Raw genomic sequence first — 27,162 nt, 5'->3', positions numbered from 1 at the left:
GAGGACTGGTGCAGTAGTCCCTTTGGGGACACATTACCAAAGACAGCTTCCGCGGACACGGAGCCTCTTGCAGTTTGACACCTGCCCACAGCGCAGCTCTGGGGACCAACCTTTGACACCAGGCCTGTGTGGGACATCCCAGAGCCCCGCTAGGCCTCCTCACCCACAGGAGGTGGGGTGCAGAAGCCTGCAGCCGTGGAGAGGACGGAGCCCAGGGTGGAGCCTGCTGCCCGGCCCGTGCGTGAACCTGATGCAGCGTGTCCAGTAAGGTGTCCATCTCGGCCCCTTGGTAACAGGACCCTAAGGACGGACAGCAGTAAGGTCTTTAAAGGTGGTGCACTGTCTTCTGGAAGGCTGCAGGGAGAAGCACGGAGCTTTGGGGGGCGCCCCGTGAGCCGCTCCGTGCAGTGTAGACCGCTTTTACGGGGTTAGCTCATCGGAACCAGCACCTTTGCTCTCAGGTTTTGAAACGCGCAGCGCGAGCCACAGGTAGCTTCCCACGCGAGACCGACTCACCACACTCCAAGAGACGGGATCCACTGGAGCTCAACGTGCACCGTGGCGCAGAGGTCGGCTGGCCACCACCACGCCTGCCCCCGGGACACGAGCTCCTCTGCTGTGGAGAGGGACCTTCCCGCTCCCTCCTTCTAGAAGAATCCCTCCACCTGTGCCGGAGGCTGTTGAGTGGGAGAAGCCTGTGACCAGGGGCGATCAGCAGTTCTGAGCGGGGCTGGGCGTGCTCCGTGAGGTGGGATGGAGGAGGCTGACGATGCCACCTCCCGGGCACTGCCACCGAGTCATGCAGGTGTGTACGCAGGTGTGTGCTGTGCGATGAGGATGTGATGACTGTGCGTCCAACACACGCATCACACGGGAGCGCTAAGTTGTCTGGTACCTGCTGTAATGTGCCCGTCATCTGGTGAAGACCGTCGTGGAGTGAGGACTTGGGACTCGCGGGTTGAGACCCTGCTCTTTCCCGGGGACGACGGCCCAATGATTAGAAACATCCCCAAGGGCACAGCGTCAACAGTGGCACTCACATGGAGAGCCTGTGTGCCGTGTCGGGGGCACGTGGCGCACTTCCCCCGTCGGTGCCCTTGGCCAGCTGAGCCCACTGTGGCTAGAGGACAGAAGGCGGAGGGACTCGGGGCCCGGGGCCGGGTTTTGGAGGACATGGTGTAAAGGGTGAAATCAGGACTCACGAGCACCACGTGGACGGGTACAAGGACTTTATTACACCCCATCAGCCTGCGAGGACACTGGAAGGCGCTGCCGTGGCTCAGGAGGCTTCTGGGGGCAGGCGTGCCCTGAGAGCCAGGCGGGGTGCCCGGAGAAGGACCGTCCCCCCCAAACACCCGCCCCTCTGCCTTCTCTCCACCAGGCACGGAGGTGACAGTCAGCTCAACAAGAGTGGAGCACAGAGCCACCCGGACAGACAGGCGTGCAGATCAAACCGTTTCTCTGACAGGAGACAGCCCTCGCCAGGCAGAGCGAGCCCGCCAGAGTGGGGAGGCCGACAGCACCCCAAGAGTTCCGTGGCGCTCAGGCCTCCCGGGTCCTACCCTAACCTCACCGTTTCCACCAAGCACCGGAAGGCCAGCGTCCCCGAGGGACAGGAGTGGGCTTGTGAGGTGGAAAACTCTCCTCAACATGGAGACGGGTGCTGTGGACACGTGCAGGCCAGAGGGACCCTGCTGGGGCGGCTCCTGGGAGTCGGGGTGCGGCTGTGCAGGGAGGTACTGTGAGGAGCAGAGGGAGGGGGAGGTCCTCAGGCTCGAGGCCGGCCCTCCTCTCAAGCTGCTGAGCAGAGGGAGTGGGTGCAGGCCCAGGGGTGTGAAGCAGCTCAGCAGAGGGAGTGCGGACACGCCTGCACACACACACACACACACACACATGAACGCATACACGCATGCACACGGGGCTGACATGGCGTAGCTGCCAATGTTGAGAGAACTAGAATAAGGGAAGGGCCACGTGTGATCTCTGCCTGGAGAGCAGGGGGCACGCACGCAGACCACACACGACACGCGTGTGCCGGTGGCACGGGCTGCACGCTGGACCTTGCTCTGCACGGTCTCTGTCCTCCCTCAAGTGTCCAGTGCACGGCCATCAACCCTGGAGCAAAACTGGGCCACGCCAGCTCAGGGCACAGGCCCCTCCCCAGTAGGGACAGAGGTGACGCGGGTGCACCTGGCGTGGGTGCACCTGCGGCTGCCGACTCCCTCCACCCTCCCCTCAGCAGGTGGACCCTGAACGTGGGCGGGGCCCAGGAGGCCCACGGCGGGCGGCGTGGAGCAGTCGGTCGCGGTGGCCCTCAGTCGTAGGCGGGCAAGCCGAAGACCTGGGGCTGCAGGTCCTGCAGGGAACGCAGCACCAGGGTGGCCTTGCTCGTCAGGTCGCGGCTCAGGCGCTCATCGGGGACCATCACCACCTGCATCCCGGCCGCCAGGGCCGCCTCCACCCCGTTGGGCGCGTCTTCGAAGACCAGGCACTGTGGGGACAAGAGAGCGAGATGCCGTGCACGCCCACACACCCAGGGGGCTGAGCGCTGTCCTGGGCACGGGCTCCGCCACGTGCGCACGGGGACGAGGGTGCTGCGTGACTCCTGGGTCAGAAGGTCGCAGAGCGGCTGCGGTGGACCCCCACAGGGACAGCGGTGGGGAGAGGTGTCCATCGCCACAGAGCATCGTGGACACGCAGAGAAGCCTTGCCCGGCTCACGGCCTTCAGCCTCACCCGCGTCCTAAGGATCGGTTGGGCCAAGGCCTGGACACGCGGGGAGCGGGGGAGGGGCTCGCAGGGAGCGAGGAAGGGACAAGGCAAGACCACGTCTTGCCCCGTGTCACAGCGGCACGGGTCGGGTCTCACGGACTGTGGTGGGAAAGGGCAGGGATGGGGTGCTATCGTGCAAACCCGTGTCCCTGGGCGCACAGCTTACGTGACACACAAACCTCAGGAACACCAAGGCGTGGCGCGTCCCGGGGGATGGTGACAATCACCGTGCCACGGGGGATGGTGACAATCACCGTGCCACGGGGGATGGTGACACGAGGGCACACTGCCTCCTGGCCCCCCTCACCCGGTGGCCTGTACTGGCACTGGGTGTCCACGTGTCGGTGCCCAGCCCCCCCCCCACAGTGCCCCCCAACACCCCCACCCTCCTGGAGCCCCCAGACACCTCTGCAGCACCCCCCATACCCTTGCAGCCCTCCTACACACCCTGCAGCCCCCCACCCCTGCAGCACCCGGCCTCTGCCCCCTGGGGCTGGGGTGGTCGGCAGAGCAGGCTGCAGACCCCCGCACGCCACCTCAGGGGAAGATGGTGTCCTGCTGCCACCGCCCCTCCCTGCAGGGGAGAGCCGCTCCCGGGGCTCCGGGGTGCTCAGGGCGCTCTCATGCATCTCCCCTTCCCCCCAGAGCCGGCCCCCGGGGCTGTGGAGGTGGGTCCCTCTTTCTGCACCCCCCTCTGAGCCCCGCCATGATCTGCAGCCGTCGCGGGACATGGACTCGTGGCCCACCACTCCCTTCCCCAGCCCATTAGCCAACTCACTGCCTACAGGAAATGAGGAGCCCCTCCCGAAGAGCACTGAGGCCTCCGGGGGGGGGGGGGGGGGGTGCAGTCTGCCAGGGTCCTGGAGCCTGGGTGGGTGGGTGCGTGGGGAGACAGTTGCTGCCCACACCTGGAAGGTGCTGGGCGAGGGCCAGGAAATGAGTCACCTGGGACCAGCCAGGTGTGCTGTGCGGTTCACTGATTCCCTCTGCCTGTTCCTGTCCCAGCCTTTTTAAAGTCACGGGTGGTGTATTCTAACTGCACTCACCCAGAGCACACAGGCACAGACGTGTCCCATGACGGGGCGGGACAGACACCCTGTCCCCCGGGGACCTGGGAGGGTGTGCAGTCGGCCCACAGGATGAGGGGTGGGGCGCAGGAACACTTCGCCCATGCCCCAGGGTGACAGCGCTTGGCTCGGGTCACGAGGGCAGCCTTCCCGTGTGCCTGCGTGTGGCTGCTCTCTGGAGCATGGCGGGGGACCAGCTGCAAACGGGTGGCTCAGCACTAGACGCTGGCTGAGGAAGGGAGGCTGTGCCGGCCACCGGGCAGCGGGTCCACCCGCATGCAGCCCGGGTCTGGAGTGAGGGGCCAAGACTGCGGGCCCTTCCCAGCTTACAGCTCCCCGCACAGCTGCACGTGAAGTCAGAGGGAGGAGGGGCCCATTCCCGGTGGACTCCCCTCAGAGACTTCTCCTCTTCCTCGTGGCTGTCACCCGACAGTGGTTTCCTGTGCTCAGCTCATCACTTGTCCCTCCAGATTCTAGAATCATCTAAACAAGGCACTGGCAGCTGAAATACCCACGCAGCATCTCCAACCCGAAAATCCACGATGCTCCGAGATCTCACAGTCCTGGCGCCCCCACGGCTACCAGAGGGAAACCCAGCCACGGAACTCACTGGAAGCCTGGCTCAGAACGGCCGAGGTCACGTGGACCAGGCGCGTAAGGGGCACGAGTGAGTCCCCTGAGCCCTGTGTTCAGACGGAGCCTCACCCCAAGGCACCCATCAGGTGTGGGCAAATATTCCAAAATGAGAAAGTAGAGCCACCTGTGTCCCCCGCACGTCGCCAGATAAGGGCTGTCCACCCGTGTCCTGCGGGACTGCCCAGAGAGGTGGAGAAGGGAAGGAGTCCTGAGAGACGGGGTGGAGCCGCCGGCAGGCACGTCCGAGTCAGAATAGGAAGGTGACAGGAGCGCCCACAGGACTAAGGGCCACTGAAACCCCGCCCTGTGCACACTGAGTCCCCAAGGGCCCAGGGACACCGCGGGAACCAGCGGGCAGGCCAGCTGGAGGGCACCTCCCAGCTGAGGCCAGGGGCAGCGGCCCCCTCTCCAGGGCCAGTGGCTGTGGTGCAGATACAGGACGGGGTCACGTCCCAGAGCAGGCAGCCACCGCAGCGGGGCCCCCACAGCCCCGCTCTTCCCGGCACTCGGAGGCCCGCAGTTCCCCCAGGGCTCTCCCCTGACCCGGGCTGGACTCTTGCACTTCCTGTCGCCCACAAGAGCTCCTTCTGAGGGCGGAGACGCCCAGACAGACGTGGAGGTGGACACAGAGGGACGGTGCACTGCAGGTGGCCGAGCACGGAACAGTGGTCCAAGGGATCAGGACAGGCGGGGGCAGCAGGGACAGTTCCCAGGAAGACGCCGGGCCTCTGGGACCAGGCTTGGTTCCCCCAGATTTGCACAGACGGCCACGCAGGGAGGACACGGGCAGCAGACAGTCAGCCGGCCGAGGCGCTCCTGCTGGGGGCCCACGTGGCCACGGCACGCAGCCCGCCGCAGGAAGGAGTCGGGGAGGCCGCGGCATCTGAAGCCTCGGGTTCCTTTTCTTCTCAGAAGCGTTAGAGGGTGAAGAGGACCCGGCTGCTGCCAGGTGCTGGCCACACGGGCCCCAGGATCCGCGGCCGTCCACGGTGCCTGAGCGCTACCAAGACGGGCGCTTCCAGCCGAGACCCCTCTGGGAGAAGAGCAGGGGGAGCTGAACACGGGGAGTGTCCGCGCTGTCCGGCACGGCCTGCCACCAAAGCACAAATGCCCTGGTTACGCAGAAGGACCGTGCCCGTCAGTCCCAGGGCTTCAAGGTCACAAAGGAAAGCAAACCAGGAGCAAAACCCAGCAGCCACTGGAGACGAAGCTCGTCCGACAGACGGTGCTCACACAAACGAAGGCGGGCGGAGGACGCCCTGTGCCCAGACCCAGGCCCACCCAGGCCTGGGGACGAGCGGGACCCTGGCCGAACCCCGCACGGGCCACCCACGGGGACCAGCCTGTTCTTCCTGCGCGCGACCCTGACCTTAGATGCGCTCCTTCTGTGAACTGGGCACCTGTCCTTCTGGCACCTGGGGGAAGAAACTGCTCCCTGTAAGCAAAGGGACTGCGGCCACTCCCGGCAGGGGGTGGACCTGGGGGACGAGATGGCATTCCTCTCCAGGGATCTGGGGGATGTCTCCGTGGAGGTGGCCTGGGCAGGGGAGGCGGGAGCACCTGCCACCTTCCTGGGCCCTACAGGCCGGCACATCCGTGAGCCAGAGGACAGGCGCTGGGTGCAGGGGCGGGGCTGGGCCGCCGGCTCCCCGAGACCCTCTTCCCCAGGAAGCCGCCCCCTTGGCTCCGCACGTCACGGCCCCTTGGAGAGGCACCCGGATGTGCGTGGGCCTGCGGGCTGCACCTGGCTCCGCTCGGGCCACGCACTGGTTTGGGCAGCCCCCACTGGACAGCCTTGGACACGGCTGCACGACCCGAGGACAGCTTCCTCTGCACCTGCTCAGAGCCAGCACCAGGCTGACAGGCTGCAGGGCGGGGGGCTGACAGGGGACGGAGCAGAGCCCAGGCGAGATGAAAGGTGAGCGCTGGGTCACAGTCACCTAGAGGAGGGGACTCTGAAGGGCATCCACGTTCTCTCCCCACCCTGCTGACGGCGAGACCTACCCGGGCCCCAGCTGCAGGAGAGGCGCAGAGCTTAATTAAGCTGTAGCTGGAGGGATTTGATTCGGTAGGAGGACGTCTCCCAGTGGAAGGGAGGGAGGCACGTGGGTCACCGGGAGCTCTCAACTGGCTTCTCTGAAGACGCCCGAGGTCTGGGTGGCCTCGGGGTCACGCTCCCTCCCTGGTCTGCTCACCAGGTGCACGGGACTGAAGAGGCTCTTGTGCCTTCGTTTTATAGAGCTACACATCCCAGCTGGGTGCAGGGTGCACGCCTGCCATCCCAGCACCCGGGAGGCAGGGGCAAGAGGATCACAAGTTCAAGGCCAGCCTCAGGAACTCAGCAAGACCTTGTCTCAAAAAAAAAAAACCAAAAAGGGCTGCGACGTAGGACAGAGGTAGAGCCCCCGGGGTTCCATGTTCAGGACCGCCCCCCCCCCCCCAACAAAATGAGCTACATAAGCAAGAAGTTATGTCTTACAACCAGGAAGCCCTGTGAGGCATCTCATCTGACGGTGGCGAGCTGTCTTCGTCCAGGTGGCTGCCGTAACAAAACCCACAGCTGGGGTGCACTAGGCAGAGCCAGCTGGGGGCCAGCAGCTCTGGTGCTAGAAGTGCAGGGCCCACGCAGGCAGATTCAGGGTCTGCTGTGAGGGTTGCTTCCTGGTTTTCTGGAAGAACTGGCTTCTCTGAGAGAGTGGAGCACACACGGATCCAGGACACAGCAGACTCCGGAGCAGCCGTGTTTACGACACCTTCCCTCCAGCCTCTTCCCTCCAGCCTCTTCCCTCCAGCCTCTACAGCGTGGAGTCAGTCCAACCTGGAGCCTGGCGGCGGGCAGGCAGTCCATCCCCGTTAGCCGCTGTGTCAAAGACTGAGATCCGCTGTGCCTGTGCTAAAACTTCATGGGGGGTTCGGATTACACAGGTTGGGGAGGGAGCAGGACCTGCTCCTCGTACCCTGGCCTCCGCACTGAGCCTCGCCACCAACAGCAGGGCGTTAACAGCTGCAAGTGAGCGGGCGGCCTCTGTGAGCTGGTGAGGAACGCCCGCCCACCCGCCCTCTCTGGGCTGGGGTCATGGTGAGTGGTAGGGCGCTTGCCTGGCCCGTGGGAGGCCCTGGGTTCAGTCCTTGCCCCACATATCAATAAATAAGAGACCCACCACAACTAAAAATGTTTAAAAAAAGAGGAGGAGGAGGCCCGTTCCCGTGCCGAGCCAGGCTGTATCCAGAGCTGTCGGCCATTTGGGCCAGCTGCCGAGGTTCTGGGACAGCAGTGCCCACAGGACGTGCCGCCCGGGGAGACGATGACGTGGAGGAGGATAGTGGCCCTCGTGCTCCTGGGGACCTGCCATCCCAGCCTGCCGTGGGGACAGCCACATGGGCGCACACGGGAGGGCATACAGAGGGGACCCCGAGTCCATCCCCAGGATCTGGGAGGTGCAGCTGCAGGAGGTGGTGGGGGAGGCTGCCACCAGGCAGGTCACGGGATACGGGGACAGTCGTCGCATGGACACGGTGCCTGGTGAGCCGAGGCAGAGGCAGGAACCCCGGGCAGGGGAGCCTCGCGGAGCTGCAGACTGCCCGTGGCGTGGAGGCCCCGGTGTGAGGGACACCCTGGCGGCCTGCCTGGAGGGAGACGGGAGAGAGGCTGAGGCTGCGTGGGGTGCTTCACGTGGGGTCAGCGAGGAGCCTGGGGGCCTTGGCGGAGATGCTTTCCGTACCCAGGACGTGGAACTGGAGAAGAGGGCGGCCAGGTGGTGGGAGGCCAGCGTCTGGCCCGCTTGCTCCCCCTCAGGGCTGCGCAAGGGGAGACCTCCTTCTGTGACTGGCTGCACCCCAAGGCTGTGCCCCTGAGAGACGCCCAGAAGGTCCTGTGATGGCCCTGGATGGCCCAGAAATCATTCTGGAACATTCCTTCCGTGCAGGGCTGTGTTTGCAGAATGCGCAGAGATCCTGGGGGAGTCTTGGGCTCCCTGGCCTCCGGAACCCCCTGCGCTATCCCATTTCTGATCCCTTAAGTCACAGGAATGTAGCCCGAGCTACAGTGTCCGGTTGGGCCACGGAAAACGGCCGTCTTCTGACAGGCGAAGATCTCCCTCAGCTGCTCTCAGAACACCCAGGGGAAAGAGCAGGGCCTTTAGGTTCATCAGGCGAGAAACGGACTCGCTCAGGAGCCACGTCGTGCTGGCTCGGGTGTCACACACAGGCCACGTCTTCTTCCTCCTCCTCCTTCAGCAGCGCAGGGTTGTCCTGCCACTTGGAACTCTGAGGAAGAGACCAGTGAGTGACTGCACCCTCCTCCGGCTCAGAAGACCTCAGGGGCGAGGCCCGCGTCCCTCTGCGAACGCAGCTCTGTGGGGACCAGCCCTGCCCGGTCCTGCACCAGGGCGAGCGGGGCACCGGCTCAGGTCGGAGGGCGCTGGGAGCCGCCTGCCCACCAACGTGGGGCACCAAGCTGCACAGCGGCGTGGCCAGCTGCGCCTGCCTCAGAGCTGAACACGGGGACAGCAAGGGCAGCTGTGCGAAGGACACCTCGAGGTCAGAGGGAGCGGCTCCCAGCCTCCTCTGTCCAGGCGGCAGCGAGCGGCGGTCTCCAGGAGGGGAGGAGGGCCTGGCGCCCTGAGGATCTGGGCACTCGTGCCAGCCCTAGGAAGCCCTCCCCTCTGCTGCTGTCCTCCGACTGTGTGTACCCTGCCCACCCGCCCGGCATGGGGGTCCCAGATACATGCCCGGGTCCTGGCCCGCGGTCAGCTCCTGGCCCCCGGCCACGCTCCTGCCCGCGGTGGCTTTCACGCGGTGGTGGCGAGTGTGCAGGCCGGCCGGGTGCACAGCTGCTGGGCCACCTGCGCAGCACCGTGGCCACAGGGCGGCACTGGGTGTGTGGGTGGGGGACGAGCACGCACCCTTTCAGGACCCTCACCTGGGAGGGCTGGGCGGGCCTTCAGGGCCATCACCTGGGCTCCTGGGAGAGCGCCCTGGCCCTCAGCAAGGCCAGCTCCCCTCCAGGTGCTCTCGCCTGGATAAAGCCCCCCCGCAGAGAAACTTCCGCGGAGACAGCCCAGGTGGCCCAGGGGCCCCGTGTCCCTGCAGGGCACCCAGAGTGCACTCTGCCGTGACAGGAGTGCCTTCTCCAGCCCCAGGTCCCTCCAGCACGGCCTGCCCACGGGCCTGGACCCGCACTGAGCGTCCGGCCTGTGGTGGTGCCACACTGGGGCCGGCCAGGAGGTCACTCCGCACAGCCCTGGCCCTGTGCTGGCCGACACCCTGCTCTGGGAATGGTGCCAGTGATCCCTTTCTAGCTGTGGTGACACACAAGCTGCAGGTGACAGGCCTTTCCTCCTGCCTGTGCCCTCACCAGGAAGCCACCCAGTCCAGGTCCCCAGGTGACAGCTTCTCAGAGGCTGTGGGACATGAACACTGCTGGGACCTGCTCACGCAGGGACATGGGGCTGCCACCCAGACAACACCGGGCCTATGGCGGCTGCAGGCGGCGGACCTCCCGGACCTCCCGGACCTCCTCCCCCACCAGCATTTCAGGCAAGCACCACCGCGGTAAGAGTTAGGCATCGGGCAGGACTTCCTTCCAAATTCACCGCGTGGCCGCCAGTCACCCCGAGAAACAGAACCAAGAGGGAAGAGGGCCTGTTGCCAAGAACAACACGAGTTTCCAAGTGAAAATCAGAATTTAGAAAACGGGCCTCTCCCGCCACGAGGCTCATCACTCGCCAGGATCTGGGCTTTTCTGGTGACCCACAGATGTGAGTGTTTGATGTTGTTACAATGAAATGCGGGCACATTCTGCAGACCTGATTTGTTGGTTAACCAGGATCTCCAAAATGAGGCTATAAAACCATGCGGGGAGACAAGACGGAGACGGAGAGACAGATTTCAATACCAAAGGGAAGGGTCAGGTCACCGAGAAGGCTTCCCCTTCTACGTTGCAGCACCTGGGAACCCACACCTTGTTGAATCTTAATGAAACATCAGAGAAAAATCGCTTAAATCAATCATCTGAAAAGATTATCAAAATCTCTTTTCCAACTGATACTCTGCACAAGGCCAGACTTTCAATATGAACTTCAACCAATACAAGGGGCCCAAATGGACTGCACACAGAAACAAGATGAAAGAGGTACCTTCCATTAAGAAAGCACTGAAGATATTCGACACATGTAAAAATTTGGAAAAAAGCTATTTTCAAATATGGTGCTTATATTACCATGTAATCAGTTTATGATACTTTTTTAAAAATGAGTATTTTTAAAACGTCAGTTTGACTTTTAACCCAGTAAACAAGAAGCAGCATAACCCACATCAGCCAAGTCTTATGGATAATGTTTTAGAAAGAAATCCTAAGAATGTCTGAAAATGGCTGTTCTTCTAAACGGTATGGAAATGAGGTGCCCTGACCCCCTTGAATAAAAACTCTAGCTTAGCAGCAACCTCACAATTTTAAATCATCACACAGTGCTTTCTAAATCATTGTTATTGCCAGAAGATTGACTTCCTGCCAGGCGTGGTGGTGCACACTGCAATATCAGCTATCCGGAGGCCGAGGCAGGAGGAGCACAAGGTGGCGGCCAGCCTGGGCAATTTAGGGAGACCCTGTTTTTAGAATAAAGTTTAAACAGGGCTGCGGAGTGTAGCTCAGCGGTGGAGTGCGGGCCTAGCATTCCCGAATCCCTGGGCTCGATCCCAGCACGACGTGCTCAAAAACCGCAGCCTTCCTGTAAAATCCTGTGCACACGTGTGCACACACAGAAGCACCTACACTCTCAGGTGTGCGCACAGCGTGGGAAACTGACGCTCTCTGCAGTTGTGTGCACTTGTCGGAGATGACCCAACAGCCTCATGGCCGATTTTAAACTCTTCTTTACAGGACATGTCCTGGGTGCTTGTACGGAAATGGCCCCCATGGAGGGCCATGACCCCGAGATTGGCTTCACCACCGAGGACAGCAGAGGGGCAGGGTCGCGGCCAGTTCCCGCAGGCCCAGCCATCCTGGGGCAGAGGTGCAGACAGCGTCCTGCTGGCGGAAACGAGGGTCCCTCTCCCAACTGCCTGGAAGAGGAAGTGGACAGAGCAGAGGCTACCTACCCGATGGCCAGCACTCTCCATCTTGGGAGGCTCTTCCCTGTCCTCTTCTGCCTCGCGGCTGTTTGGCTGGACAGGAGACCCACGGGTGTCCGTCCCGAGCTGCGACTGCTGCACAGCTCAGCCTGGGTCGCTTTCTGTGCCGTACAGAGCAGGCCACCTCACCCTGCGCCTGACACGACAGCATGGTCTAGGACCCCGTGTCTGTTCCTGGCTTTTATGCATGTTCCCCATCCGTCCTCTCTGCCATCTCATCGACCACCTCTCACCCACCGTTTCTGCCACCTGTGATGGATCTTTCTCCTGTTACCCACCCATCCACCCATCGTGTTGTCCACCACCTGCCCACCCACCCTCCCTCCCACCTGTGTACCCACCCCCTGTCCATCAGCTCTCAGTGTATCTATGGTCTAGTTAGTACCTACCTGTCATCTTCCATCTATCTGTACCTGTATCCATCTGTCACCTGTCCATCATCTCTCTGTCATCCACCTGTCCACCAGCCTTCTTCTCCATCATCTGTCTGTCTACCTGTCCTCCAGCTGTCTGCCCACCTACCATCATGACCTGTTTGTCATCTGCCCGTGGTCTAACAGCATCTGCCTATCTGCTGTCATCCACCTGTTCACGTCCACCGTGTCCTCTGTCGTGCATCTACCCACCCAGCCATACTCTCCACCATCATGGGCCTTTTTATCATCTGTGTGTGCACACAGGACCCATCTAGTTAGTGTGTGTCTGTCTACCCACCATCTTCTGTCTGTCTATACCTACGTATCCATCTATTCAGGCCTACGTACCTGCCGTCTGCCCACAGTCGTCTCTGTACTGTCACCTGTCACTTGCTGACCTGTACCCCCGCGTGTCGTCTACCTGTCTCCCCATGATCTCTGTGGCAGTCTGCTCCCTGCTGCCATGGTGGTCTGGGGACCACAGTCCTCCTATGCACCCCTACTCCCAGCCTGCTGAGGTGTCACAGCCAAGGCCTGGGCTCGGCTCAGCTCAGCAGAGCCACCCTCCCTGCTTGGTGGCAGGTCCTGGGTGCATCCTTTCTCCTGCAACGCCCTCTCTCAAGGGCTTCTCACCGTCAGCCACTCCTGTGTGGGACCCTGGAGGGAAGTGGCCGCGGTGGCTGGCCTTAGCGCTTGGCTTTCCTTGCTGGGGTCCCGGCCGGCCCGTGCTCGGTACCAGGCCCCTTCAAGGGGCGCGCTCCATCTTTGGCCTCCCCTTGCTCCTTGTCTTCGTAGGGAGTGTCAGTCCAGGTGACCTGTATCACGGGGTCAGATGTGAGGTCACTCAGTGTCAGGCCAGAGTTCACGCCCCTCTTGGTGGCAGGGCAGCCCTGGTGGGACTACTCCCTCTGTGACTCGCCAGCCGCAGAGCAATCTCAGATGCCCCCGCGCACCCTATAAGTCCCCGGCCCCAGTGGCAGGTCACTGGTCACTCCGGCTGCCTTCGTGAGCTGGGGTCAGCTGAACCTTTTTTCCCTGTTTCTTTGTGAGATGCTGGGATTCCGCCGAGGGCCTGGCGCCCGCTGGGCCAGAGCTCGACCCCTGAGCCAGGTCAGTCGATCCCTCCAAGTGGACAGAGGCCTTCCTGTTGAGTGACCTGAGGAAGGTACAGGTTGTCGAGGGTGGAAGGACCCATGGGCTTTGCTGCAAGCCAGTGGAACCACTGTTGGAAAAGGGCACCATCAAGTCGAGCCAGTGGAGGAGATGCGTCCTGGGGGAGACTCAGAGATGCGACACGTGGTGGTGTCACCCATGGGCCCAGTGTCTCCAGGTGACATGCACCGCCCTCTGAGCAGGTGCTAGGCAGGGGCCCCAGGCTGACACTCAACGAGATGCCAAGACTGAGCAAGGGCTCGGCACAGACGGCCCAGGACAGAGTCCGTGCCAGGACAGGTTCAGGCCGAGGTGCTCAGGCCTGGTGTGGCTGGGGGAAGCCAGAGTCGAGGCGCACTGAGCAGCCACACCCTCTGGGGCCCTGGGCGTGGGGAGGGCTTCTGCTCTGCGCCTCCCAGAGGCTCCTCTCCCCAGGACGGCCCAGGCCTGGTGAGCTGAAGAGCTGTACTGGGGTAGGATCCGCGGGCGCAGCCTGGGACAGCAGGTCTGCAGGCGACAGCTGGGCCTACAGTGCCCGCAGGCACACGGCAGGAGGCCACAGGGGCTGAGCACGGCACGGCCTGCGCCAGGCTGAAGGACCCTCACAGAGGTGGCAGTAGGCAGGGAGCCAGACACCACAGCTCCACAGAGGACAAGTCCCCGTGAGGGTCGGAGTGGCTGGGGGCGAGCTGGAGCCCGGCAGGGATGAGGCGGGGGCCTAGGGCAGGTCCCCACCGGGGGGCTGCTGGACAACAGCCTGAGGGCACAGCCACAGGGAGAGAGGGAAGGGAAAAGGAGATGGGCCGGGGCTGGACAGGGGCTCTGTGCTGTTAGAAGGGCTGAAGGGGGGCCGCAGCAAACCCAGAAACTGCTCAACTGCCCACCGAGGGCTCCAGGGGGTGCCCCGGGAGAGAGCCCCAGGGCGAGGGCTCCGCGGGAGCTGGAGGGCGGGCGCATGCTCAAGGAGGCAAGAGGCCGCAGGGCGAGGGTCCCACAGTGCTCTGTCCACGGAGAGGCCTGTCCCCGTCCGTAGCTGATTCAGTTTCTAGAGACGCAACCTGTCAAGCAGCTGCCGACTGACACTGCATGTGGCCGTGGGGCTGGGGCCAGGCAGGCGACCACAAAGGGACCAGTCACACTGGGAGGTCCCGGGTGGACAGGGGACAGGAGTGCTCCCACACGACAGGGTTTTCAGAGTGCCCGGGGGAGAGCTGACCTGGCTCACAGGCGGAGGGCTGACAGGGCCAGGTGGCGCGGGAAGGCCCCTGGACAGCTGCTGCCAGGAGGACAGCTGGGGAGACCCAGACGAGGGACAGGAGAAAGCCTACCAAGGGGGCGGACCCCAAAAGACACGGATCAAAAAGGTCGCAAGCAGAAGTGACGGAGGAGAGGAAACCCTGCGGTAAGAGGCGAGAGCCGCGGCCAGGAGGACCGGCTGGGGGCGGAGGCGCTGGGCCTGTCTGGGCGGCGGAGTCGCCAGGCGCAGAGGGCTCCGGGTGGGTGGGCCCTGGGACCCCAGCCTCCAGAGCGGGCTGAGCTGGGAGCGTCCGGCGCCCCCCGCCTGCTCCACGGGTCCCCTGAGCTTCCCTGGGATTTCCTTAGGCCCTCCCAGGAGCGAAGGCCTGGAGTTGGCACAGGAGCGCACAGGAGGTGAGCACACCCCAAGGGCAGGGCAGAGGTGGGGCCGGGGCAGAGGTGGGGCCGGGGCACAGGTGGGGCCGGGGCACAGGTGGGGCCGGGGCACAGGTGGGGCCGGGCACAGGTGGGGCCGGGGCACAGGTGGGGCCGGGGCACAGGTGGGGCCGGGGCGGGCATGCGCACGGGGCGGGAGGACCAAGACGGCACGCGCATGGAGGCAGAAGGGCCAGGATGGACACCTGCAGACAATGCTGTGCCACTTGGGCCCAAGTTCCAGGGAGACGGGGAATGGGGCGGGGTGGGGGTGGGGGCAAAAAGCGATTCCCAGGCACCCGGAGTTCTGAACCCGACTCTCCTTGTCCGAGGGGAGGCTGCAGGACAAGGCCAGGAGCGGCCCTGATCCTCCTGCCCCACGGCCGCGCCCCCACACACTGCCCAACGCCCTGCGGGGGTGGCCCCCGGAGCAGGAGCCCGCCAACTCTAGCACACCACACCACAGCGGGAGGGCCCCAGAGCCCCCGCAGGGCAGGGGTGACAGCTGCAGGACAGAGGTGCCCAGCGCCCACACGGTGCCCCGGGGTGAGAGCCTGGGAGCTGGCCTGCCCTTTCCACACGAAGGGCTCCTCTCCTCTGACCAGTCACGTGCCATCACGGACAGGACAGCGACGACGGTGCAGTCCCAGGGCCTCCCCAGCCCCAGTCTCCTGGACACACTGGTGTGCGCGCCCCTGTGGCCCTGGCCTGGCCACCATACGGGATTCTGCACCTGGACCCGGGGCAGGCCGCGTCCCTCCGCCCTCACACAGCGCCCACACAACCTGGACCAAGCTGCCCCCAACACGTCCCTGAACACCCTGCGGGGTCCCCGGGAAGGACCCTGGAGGGCCGCGGCAGGAAGTCACAGGGCCATTCCCACTAGGCCCTGCATGGACCAGCAGCCACGAGGCTGAGCCCTGGAGGGTTAGGGTCACTTTTCAGCTGGTTTGTACGAGTCTGAAGCGCCCCTGCAAGTTCCCCTGCCCTCGGGGAAGGAGAGAGGTGGCCTCTTTAAACTTCCCGCCTGCTCCCTGCCTGGACGAATGTGATGTTCATCCGTCTGTCAGGACTGGGTCCCCTCAGGACTGGGGTGCGCTGGTGGCCGAGGAGGACTGGAGTGTCCCAGAAACTGGGCGTCCCCCACTCCAGCTCAGAGTGCTCCTGGGGGCCACAGGAGTCCGGGCCGTCCTCTGGTGATTGACTGCAGGGTGAGGGTCTCGCTGTGCCCCAGCCTGCCGCCCTGTCACCACTGACCTCCTCCTCGTGCCCTCAGCCTGCTGAGCCAAGCCAGCACCTGGTTTCCTCCAGCCGCGCCCAGGCAGACCCTCCCTGTTTCCCAGGGTTGGTTCGCCTCACTGTCCTGCCTTGGGGTCGCATGCTTCACCCAGTCTCTCTGTCGGGGAGGAAGAGCGTTCCCTCCCTCCGCCGTGCAGGCTGGGGACTGGGGACTGTAAGATTCTTCTACCAAGAGAAGGCAGAGGCTTTGTTCCCAAGTGTCATGGAGGAGGAGTTCCCAGAAGATGGGACCAGGAGGCCGGCAGAGTGTGTGGCTCCCTGAGGACTTCATGGCTCTACGGAGGGGCCCAGGGCCCTGAAGGGCCGCTCCCCCCCGGGGAACATCTCAAGTCCAACCTCAGGATGGACGGATCTGCCCGAGGAGCAAAGCCCTCTGCACAGTACAAAGTGGCTTCTCAAGTAGCTGGGGCAGCAGGGTCCTGCTGAGCTCCTCGGAACTCGGGGGACAGGCTGGGGGGGCCGGGGGACAGGCTGGGGTGGCCGGGGGACTCCCTGGGTAGAGCAGTGCTGCGGGGAGTGGCCCTGACTGAGGGAGGGTGACAGCCCTGGTTGGGGCAGGGATGCCCTCTGCCCACGTCAGGGAGCCCCCCCCCCACGCTGTCCCCTTCGGGCAGTGGGGTGTCCACTGTGGGCCTGGCCCAGTGTCACTGGGGACTGGGGCGCAGCTCTGACCTCACCGGCTGCCGGCCAGGGACAGGCACCAAGCCCTGGTGTTCAGCAGGCGCCACGTGGCTCTGCTCGGTGCAGCCACAGCGGCGACCCTCGCAGCCCGCACCCAGCCTACCTGCTCCAGGGGCGGCGCAGGGGAGAACCTCCGGGCGCAGGTGAGGAAGATGTCAGGGTGGGGCTTGCCGCCCTTCACCTCGGGGTCGTCCCCCAGCACGATGTGGTCAAACAGGCCGAAGAAGGCCTTGTGTCTGCCGGTCTTCATCTCGAAGGACGTGGTCCCCGAGCTGGTGGCCAAGGCGAAGGGTATGCTGTGCTTCCGCAGGTGGTGGATCAGCTTCTCGGCCCCTGTGAGCAGGACAGAGACCCCAGAGTGGGGGACGGCTCGCCTGGGGGGGGGGCTGCAGGGGGGGCTTGGAGCAGCCCCCAAAGGCCGTGGGCTGGAGGCTGGGTCCCCAGGCCGGGTGCCAGGAGCAGGAGTGGTCCTGTAGTGGGGCCCAGGAGCCAGGGGCCTGGCGTGGACGGAGACCCTGGGCACCTGCTCTTGCCCGTCTCTGCTTCCTCGCTGCCAGGAGGCGACAGCCCTCCCCAGCCACATGCCCCCACCTGCCGCAGTCTGGCTGGGCACAAGTCTCGAGCCTCTGAAGCAGGAACAAACCTTACCTCCGAACTCCTGCGAGCGCCACCTACGCGGCCTTCTCCCGGGACACACCACACACCAACCGGAAATCCCTCCACTGGCCCTGCCCCAACCAATGGGAACTCTTTGGGAATCCCCACAGAACTGCAAAGAGCGGCCCCATTGCCCGACAGTAAAGGTCAAGTACACAGTCGGTCCGGCATCTCAGCCATCACATACAGCTCAACTCAGATCATCAGCTCAGTGGTTCCCTGGCCTCACCCTTCAAACACTCCCTCTGCAAATGCCAGGCACCGGCCTGGCTCTCAACACCCACCAGATGCTGTCCTTGCCACAGACCCAAAGTGACCGGCCCCAGTGGCCACAGACTGAAACCTCTGAAGTTTTGAGCTTCCGTGAAGGCGGCTCACCTGGTGCCTGTCACAGTGAGCAACAGCAGGCTCCAGCCTCCTCTTCCAGGGGACTGTCTGATGGCTGAGGGGCCGTCTAGGAGGGGTCCCCAGCTCAGAAACAGCCCTACACAGAGGTGGAAACAGAAAGCAGGACATCAGCGCAGGACGTAGCTGTGGCGCTGCCCTGCCCGGGGAGCAGGAGACGATTTCCTGGAAAGAGGCGTGGCGGGCACACGGCAGCTGGGGGAGGCGGGGACCCCTGGGGCACGCAGGGCGCAGGAGAAGGCCAGGGCCCGGTGGAGCTGCCGACCCCACCGTGTCTCTGATCTGAGGCAGCGACCACGCAGGACCGCGCTCTGGGCCTTTCTGAGAACCATCTGTACTGCGCACACGGTGGGTGGCCACCCCACTGCTGGGGTGAGGGGGGCCCAGCGGCCCCGCAGAGGGGAGGAGAAGCAGGACACAGGGTCAGCTCGGCACCCGCCCCGGCACCAGGGAGAAGCAGCCGCGTCCTTCACAGCCCAGGAGCAGCACCGGCAAGAGCACCCCACGCGGCCATGGCGAGGAGCACTAACCGCAGGACATAGGGACACAGCTGCCCATCAGACAGGGACACAGGCTGGCACCTGGGTCACAGGAGCCACAACTGCCACCTGCCCTGAGACTGCTGGGAAGGACACCTGGACCAGCCGAACCCCAGGGCTTAGCTGAAAGTATTCCAAACAACTGCCGTGTCACTGTTTGACAGCGACAAGGGGCAGGACCTCTACCTGTCACAGAAACTGGCACACCTACAATCTCCTGCGGGGGGACAGAGCCATGGCAGGGGATGACCTGGAGAAACGGTGCCAGCAGGCCCGGCGGCCCCACCCCATGACAGGCAGGTCAAGGCGTCCTGCGCCCGCTGGGGTAAGGACACAGCGTCCCCACACAGCGACACTGCCAGTCCTGCAACAGACGAACACGACTCACCCCGAGGCAAGAGCAGCCAACAGGAGCAGACGCAGATGAGGTCGGCGGCAGAACCGGCCCGGCAGCAGCTTCACACTGGTCACCAGTGCGCCCAAGCAGAGGTGGGGACCCAAAGGGGCAGCCCAGGGCCTGCGGTCCACAGAGACCAACTCAGAGGCAGACACAGAGCAGGTTAAAAGCACCAAGGGAGAGCGCCACAGATAACGCGGCTCCCCCGGACACCGCCAGACCAAGCACAGGCAGAAGGATCTCAGAACAGCGAAGGGCCATTACCAGGGACACAGAGGGACACTTTGTTGTGATCACACACGACTCATCAAAGCAGACAGCTCTGAATGTGTGCCTACCACGTAACACGGCTTCAGGCTACATAAGGCAAACACAGTAAGGGTCAGTGAATGGAGAGACGCACGAGGGTAGACCGCAGTCTCCCCCCCCCATCCCGTCTGGGCAACGGCAGGACAAGCAGACAGCAAGTGGGCGAGGGAGGGCGGACGTCCAAGGTGTGACTTAGGGTCTGTAATATGAACACAAATTCACAGCAGAATCCTGGTCACTTTGCAGTCACATGGGACATTCAGGAAGACAGAGGTACTATGACCCACGGTGACATCGTTCTCAAAGTTTTCCAGGTATTGAGATCAGGCAGAATCTGCTCCCTGAGCAAGACAGAGCTAAGTGCGATATCAACAGTGGAAGGAGTCGGGAAACCACAGGTGTCTGCATGTGAACAACACGCTCCTAGGTCAAGGTGACCTCCCGGGGACTCTGACAAGAGTGTCGAGAAGAAGCCACGGCCGGGTCCCTGGGCACACCTAGAGGAGTGGAAGGGGGAAGGCGGCAGGAGGAGGAAGAGGAGGAGCCGGTGAGAAGCCGCAGGACCACAGCTGGTTCCTGGAAGAGGTCATCAGGCGGCAGGCGGCAGGCGGCAGGCGGGCCACAGCTGGGCGGCCCAGGGAGACAGGAAGAGGGAGCTCAGCCAGCGAGCGAGCCGGCCGGGGCCAGAGAGCGGATGGAAGCTGGAGCCCCTTCACGCCAGCAGCTGGGAGCCTGGCTCCGGAGCCCAGCCTGGGACAGACACCCAGCTCCTGGGAGACAGGGACGGAGGAAACAGGGTGCAGGCAAGGCCTTCCCTCTCCAGGCTCCAGGGGCCTGTCCCTGAACAGGCCGCAGGCCTGGGCCGCGGGCAGGAAACTCGCAACCCGTTCCCGGCAAGTGGAGGAGCGCTCCCCAGTCCTCAGGCCACCGCACTTCCCGGACGCCAAAGCCGCACACAAGCCAGAGGAAGAGAGCTGCAGCCGCCTCAGCCCCCGTCCACACACACGCCGGCGCCTGCACAGAGGTCCCCGAGCAAAGGCGCGCATCTGGGAGCTGCTGCCCATGAGTAGCCACACCCTGAGGTGGCCGGCAGCACCTGCAGACCCGCATCACACCTGACTGCAGGCAGGAGCCGCATCCCAGAGACCCGGGGACAACTGGACGGCGGGCAAAAGGCAATTACAAGAGCAGGGCAATGATGCACCTCCTTCTGGATACTCAGGGATCACAGCAGAGTCCCCCAAGCACCCCAACTAAAAAGATGCGCACATGGCATCTTAACCAAGTTCAAAAAGTCAAGGGAGTGCGTGCTCATCTCTGAAGCATGCTGTAAAAAGAAAAAAAATGGTTCAGGTTCTTTGGTGCTATGAATTTTTAATGTCACCGTTGTGTTTTGTTGAAGCTGATCCTGCCACACTGTTCTTCCTGTGATTATTTTCAAGGTACTAACGTAGCAGCAGCAGCAGGGGCACAGTCAGGGCGCACTAAAGCACGTCTCCAACTGCAGGGCACACCCGCCCAGGAGCCCAAAGGGGCTTCGGGTAGTTTTCTGCAGTCTGGGGAGGGCCCTGAGCACTGCTCCACAGCACTGTCCCCTACCTGCCATCCACGACTGGTCCCAAGCAAGCTCACGGGCCAAGGTTCTGCAAAGCCTTTGGGAGCAGAGGGAAAGGGGCCCATGACAACCGTCTGAAGGCAGGTCTCAGGCTCGGGACTCTCGCCCTGGGCCTCCACTTCTGCCAGCGACCAGCAGCACAGAGGGACCCCTCAGCTGCTGTGGGTGATGCGAGTGCAGGGCAGCGCGAGCCCAAGGACACGGCGAGCCTCACCCCGCACCCAGGGAAGCCCAGTCCACGCGAGCCGGCCGCGCAGCCCTGCATTAACGCTCGGTAACAAGGAACGTGTCACTGTCCCTCCAGAAGCTCACGTCCAGGACATGCTGGCCACCAGCACGGCCGGTGCACTCTGAGAAGGACAGGGCTGTAGGGGGTACACGGGCCAGTCCTGGGGAGAAGCTGCTTAGTTGGCAAGTAAGGGAACCCCCACAGCTCCCAGGGCTGGCTGCGGGGAAGGGCAGCTGTCCATGGCCGGGGTCAGCTTCCCCAGGCTGCTCTGCAGGGCAAGGCACAGGCTGGATCCTCCTCGGGGCCCAGGGCGGGGAGAACACTCTCAAGGGAAAGTGCAGCGAGACTGACAGCGCCACAGGCTTCAGGGCTGCCCGCCAAGCCCCCGTGAGTGACGTGTCCATGGAAACCGGCCAGCTAGCTCCACCGGCCCTGGCCTGAAAGCGAGGGGGGAGGACCTGGGCTAGGAGGGGAGCCCACCCGCACGGCTGACCACCCGCACGGCTGACCACCCGCAGAGCCGGGCCCACCGCGGACGCCCTGGGTGCAGAGACTCACGTCTGAAGAGCTCATGGCCAGGAGCGTGGGAGGGAGCCCTGTGGAGGGACACGTGGCTGGTGGGCCAGAGCCGCCCAGCCCCCTGGAAACCACATCACAGTGCTGCGCAGGGGCCTGTCCTGCCGCCTAGCTCGCGCTGTCCGTCCACCCTCCTGCTGCATCCTGAGGAGTGGGGACCCCCGCACCCGCCCCAGGCTCCTCTGCCAGTCCCCTAGGGGCAGGGGACCCACAGCACACACGCCACAGTAGAGGTTATGGGCTGAGTAGAGGGGGTGCATACGGCACTCCTCTACCTGACCTTGTCTGGACCCAGGGTCTTTAAGTGGAGGACTCATCCTGGGTCAGGGTGGGCCTCATGCAATGGCAGTGTCCTCCCAAGACACAGAGAGGGGACCCACACCCAGAGGAGGAGCCCAGGAGCTGGAAGGCAGGAGGGAGCCTCCCTGGGGCCCCGGAGGAGCAGCCCAGGTCTCGGAAGTGTGCCCTCAGGGCTGCAGTCAGCTGGCTCAGCTGCTGGTACAAGTCCCCGATTCTGGAGCTTCGTCACGGCGGCCTCGGGAACCAAGGCACAGGTCCGTCTTGACTGTGACGGAGCAGCACGCACGCAGGGCCAGGCGTGTGTAAAGTGTCCCATGTGAAGACCCAGGCAAAAGAGGGTCCTGCTGCTAACAGGAACAGCCACGTGCAATCAGGGCTGAGGGAGACGCGAGTCAGGGGGTCCCTAGAACAAGAGCAGAGGCTACAGAGGAGGCAGCCTCGGGACAGAGAGAGCCCTTGAAGATCAGCACCAAGAACCACCGGCCGCCGTCTGGATCGGCAGTATCTCCCGAGGCCTGGGCACTGAAGCCTCGGTCCCCAGGCTGGTGCCAACGGAAGGTGGCCAGACTTTCAGGAGTGAGGCCCAGGGGAAGGTCTTCATGCTTGGGGGCTGAGCCGTGGAAGGGGGCACTGGGACCCCAGTCTCTTCCTCCCCTTCCACTTGCTGGCTCACTGTGAGGGGGAGGGCTGCTTCACCACAAGGTCCCTGCCAGCCATGCTCTTGAGCCTGGAGCCAAGGGGCCATGTGCCCATGGACTGGACCCCCCAAACCACGCGCCCACAGAGAGCCTCGTTCATAACTTGGTCATGTGAACCCCAGCTCTTCAGGAAGCCAGCAGTGGAGAGATGGGCAGGAAAGCGCAGTGACAAGTGTCCCCCTACGGCTTGTGTCCTTGCTGGTTGGAGATCTAGGAGCCACGTAGACTCCAAACAAGGGACCACGCTCACACAACCCAGGCAGGTCCTGGCGGGGGCTCCTGAGGCCACTTCCACTTCCTGGCTATGAAGACCCTCTGGACACCCAGGACAGCCTCTCCTGAGCCCTCCCCCCTCCCCTGGGGGACCCTCAGGGGGGCAGTTTCCTGCTCTGCCAAGGTCCCCTGGGGGCCTCAGCCCACTCTCCAAGGTCACACCCATCCTTGAAGCGGGAGAGAGCCAGCACAAGGTGTCCTGGGCGGCTCCGCCCCTCCCCCTGTACCAGGTGCTGGGCTCCCCTCCCCCCGTACCAGGTGTGCGCCTCAGCCAACAGAAGGGCAGTGACTTCAGGGGAGCAGTCGTGACAGGCACCGTCTCCCTTCTGTCCTGGGTCTGTCCCAAGGCAAGCGGAGAGGAAGCAGGCCGAGTGGGGGCCGGGAGGCCAGGGCTCGGCCGGGCGTCTGTGCCCTCGGGTCCTGCACTCTGCGTCAGGAGGCATGGGATGGGGTGGCTCTCGGGAGAGCCGGGCAGGCTGCCCTAGGTCCATCAGCGGGAAACTCACAGGAGAGTGCTGCGCAGGGTTCTCAGCACAGAAGACAGCAGCAGCACGTGACGTCAAGCCTAGGACGCAGCCACTGGCAACTCTGTACGAGAGGTACGCGCTTCCCACCTGTGGATGGCCCCACGCTGTCCTAACCTCCCAGATGGGAGCCCCCTGTGGGACCTTACACTCAGCAACCAGTGATCACACACCTGTGTCACAGTAGTCGACATCTGCCGAGCAGCAACCTCGGGGCTCCGCAGGTTAAACGTGAATTCAGAACTGCCGTTCAGTTACCTGTGCAGGGGCAGGGAGTCTGTCCAGGGCTGGCCCGTCCTCTCCGCGGGCCTTCGTAAGAAACACTGGCATGTGCGGCGGGGTCCTAAGGCGTCCCCCGTGTAGGCGGAAGACAGCACTTGCTCTGACACCGGTTCCTCCCACAGCGGGCCCTGGCCTCAGCTCTGACCCAAGGCTCCCGAGGCTGTGGCCTGGGGATCCAGTTTCAGCCCGAGCGCCCCCCAGGACACACACACAGCACCACACCCACGCAGTGTTTAGAATGGTAATGACAAACATCACACAGATTTGTAAGTGGCTGAAACACAGGCCTTTTCTGTTTAAATCTTGCACCTGTGCCCATGCCTAGGGAAATGTCCTGCACAACACGCCGTCTGCTTGTGGCCCCTTGCAGGAAGGTGGGGTGGCCACACAGCTGTGTGTGGGCCTCTCAGAGTCCTCATTCAAGGCTGCCGACCCCACGGGCCTGGATGCCAGCTCCTGGGACCGCGCGTCCACCTAGGCCGTGGCTGGTGTTGGCAGGGCCCCCTCCTTCCCCAGGCGGTCCCAAGGACTTCTGCACTGCGGGGAAGGCATGGGCTGCGACAGGGCACCGTGACCGTGCCCAGACCTGCAGCACTCATTCCCAGGGGCCTCTGCAGAGCGTGAACAGCTGTGGAACTCGGGGACCTGGCCCCGTAGCACGGGAGGCAGGGGGTGGGCAGGGGGTGGGCAGGGGGTGGGCGGGGTGGGGCCAGAGGGAGGAAGAGGGCTGGGTGCACAAGAGGAGAAAGACTCCTGCAGGACGGAAGGGGCTCTGGACCTTCTGCAGCAGGGGCCCAGCTCAGGGCAGAGTGGGAATCCGCAGCAGGGGCCCAGCTCAGGGCAGAGTGGGAATCCGCACCAGGGCCATTGCAGGCTGGGCTTGTGGGGGGATGCGGGGGACCCCTGGTGAAGAGCCCAGCTGCAGCCTGCTCTGGATGTCCCCAAGGATCCTGGGTCACAGGTGTGGTCCCCAGCCTGGGGGATCCTGGGAGGTGGTTGGTGGAATCTGGGGAGGCCTGTTGGGGGAGGTATCGGGAGGTCCCAGGAGGACCCCTGCGCCTCAGAGGGAGTGGGGGGGCCTTGCGCCTGGGAGGGGGAGGGGGCCTTGCACCTGGGAGGGGGTGGGAGGGGGTGGGACCCTGCGTTTGGGAGGAGGTTGGGGGGAGGGGGCCATGCACCTGGGAGGGGGTGGGAGGGGGAGAGACCCTGCGCCTTGGAGGGGGTCCCAGGGCCCTGCGCCTTGGAGAGGAGGTGGGGGGGAGGCGGCCCTGAGCCCTGCGCCTCCCGGCTCTTTGCTCCCCGCTACCCTGAAGGGAGCAGGTCTGCCTCCGTGCAGCCCCCACCACTGCGACTGGGCTGCCCTGGGCTCAAAGGCCCGCAGAGACCAGGCCACGCACTGGAGCCTCTGAAACCCGGCGTCACTCACCTCCGCTCCCTACACGTCTAACCTCAGGCGCGGTGTCCCAGGGAGGGACCCACTAGCCCAACTGTCCTGCCCTGATGCTCAGATCCAGGCAGCATCTGGACGGATCCGGCCGGCCACAGGGCCTTTGCAGAGTCCCCCAAGTCAGCCTGAGGCCACTGGACTCCTGCTAACACTCCGTCAGCTCCCCGAGTCCCAGGGCTGCCTCTGCGACACCTCCTCAGCACGTGTCCCCTGACTGCACCAGGCTGCCTGACCCTTCTCCCACCCGTGCCCTTGCAGGGAAGGCCACACCAGGCTTCCCTCAGGGGCTGCCTGAGCAGAGCAGGGCTCTATGCCGGGACGCGCCAGCTGGGTGGGCTCAGAGAGGTGCCCCCAACACGGTGGGCTGCCACGCAGCCTGTTCTGAAGTCAGGGCCACGGGACTAACCTCTGTCCTGTCCTCTGTCCCTGGTACCTCTACCGCCCCCAGCATGAGTCAGAGGAACCCTAAGTCCCGTTCCCTGGGCAGGTCAGAAAAACAGCAGCTCTTTTGCCCCAAAGCAAGCCGTAAATTAGTAGCACCCTCCCTTCTCCCTGGAAGGCCCTCTTTCCAGAAGGCCCTGCCTGTACCCAGGAGGAAGGTGCACTGCCCACGGAGGCCGAGAGGAATCTGATGGAGCAGGCTGAGCAGTTGGCTTTCTGAGCCTGGGACCACAGCACCTGGCAGGAACAACTCAGGAGAGATTCATCACGGCTCATAGGAAGGAGGGAGGGAGGGAGGGAGGGCCGGCGGGCGCTGGCCAGAGAGAAGACACAGCCCTCCAGGACGCGCCCAGAGGCCTGCTCCAGCACTCAGGCTCCCCATCGCAGCTGCCAATCACAGCTACAAATGACTCCTCCATCGACAGAGTCAGAGGCCTCCTGATCAGCGCCTGCCCAGCTCTAAGGTTGCTGCTCCAAGGATTTGTCGCTTCAAACCAAAGTACAAAACATCTACTTAAACAGCACGCTGTTATCAGCAAGAGAACAATGTAAGTCAGAAGGTGTCGACGGCTTATTGAATCCTCTCCATTCTCTGTTGCAATTCCATACGGCAAGACCATCCAAACTCACTTGTCAGAAAAGGACAGAGCTTCATGGCACAGATCTGAAGACGACGCTGGATTCATCACACAGAAGACCCCACTCGATTCTCTCAAGGTGGCCCTGCAACGGCCTCCAAGCCCAGAGGTCAGCGTGCCACCCTCCTCCACTTCTCTGCATCCTGAGGCAACCTCTAAGGCGTGAAGTGGACCTGCCCTGCCCAGTGCACAGAATGAACAGAAAACTGGAGATGAGTGAAGACGCGGGAAGACCCCCCAGTTCAACTCCCGTGCAGCGAGGCACTGGAGGAGAGGCGAGAGGCGAGAGCCTCTCAGGTCAGTCCCATGCAAGCCAACTGCTCAGCAAGCCTCCCATGCAGAACGGACTCACCTGCCTTGAGCATGCTCAGCAAGACGGGCACGGTCCTGCGTCTCCCCATGGTGACCTCAAACCAAGCTGGACATCACTGACCCAGCCTCGGGCTTGTACAGGAAACCAAGACTGTTTCCTTTCACTATTCTTCCCGGACAGCACCCTGCAGAGACGTCAACGCCGTGGCCCTAGCGCGTGCTGTACCGTGTCTGTGGGGACATTGAGCCGGTCCCCCCTAACGTAACCCCTGCCCTTACGCTTCCAAATCCATGGGAGTGCCTGCCGCCACGTGTTTACAAACAGAAACGCAGTGCAGATGTCCACATGCCCAGTCACGCCACATCTCGGGTCACTGGGGGCAAAGACCCGAAGGTCATTCCTTAGTCCAGGATGCGTGCGGTAGTTAGCAGCTTCTTAGCAGAAGGACTCCCGCCCACATCACCCCAGAGCTGGACTCCCCAGGGGACAGGAGGTGGAGGCTCAGGGCGTGTCCCCTTCTCCAGGGACACAGATGTCTGCAGGGCTCCTTCTCTGCTCTGGGCACAGATGTCCCTAGACCCAGGCACAGTCTGGTGAAATACGCAGGAATGTTGGCGCGTGGCCGGTCACCTGCGTGCTTCTTGCCAAGTTGGCACAGCTGCCCGTTAAGAACTACAGAGGCCCAGCGTGATCAA

At 63.6% G+C, this 27,162-nt stretch overlaps 1 protein-coding gene across 2 annotated transcripts in view; it reads right to left on the bottom strand.

Moving 5' to 3' along the window:
* Positions 1 to 1,214: 1,214 nt before the first annotated feature.
* The window catches only part of Pudp (pseudouridine 5'-phosphatase), a 59,711-nt gene continuing 33,763 nt past the window's right edge, over positions 1,215 to 27,162 (bottom strand). For both annotated transcript variants that reach the window (XM_046443350.2, XM_058579029.1), the window contains exons 3-4: positions 16,928 to 17,157; positions 1,215 to 2,491 (exon numbers count right to left, since the gene is read on the bottom strand). In XM_046443350.2, the coding sequence (XP_046299306.1) occupies positions 2,315 to 2,491; positions 16,928 to 17,157 (407 nt within the window). In that variant the 3' untranslated portion in view covers positions 1,215 to 2,314. The remainder of the gene's footprint in view (positions 2,492 to 16,927; positions 17,158 to 27,162) is intronic.

Source organism: Marmota monax, unplaced genomic scaffold (genome assembly GCF_021218885.2).
Source record: "Marmota monax isolate L192 unplaced genomic scaffold, Marmota_monax_Labrador192_F-V1.1 WCK01_AAM20220418_F8-fsc00168, whole genome shotgun sequence".
NCBI lineage: Eukaryota > Metazoa > Chordata > Mammalia > Rodentia > Sciuridae > Marmota > Marmota monax.
This window is presented reverse-complemented; position numbering and strand designations above follow the sequence as displayed.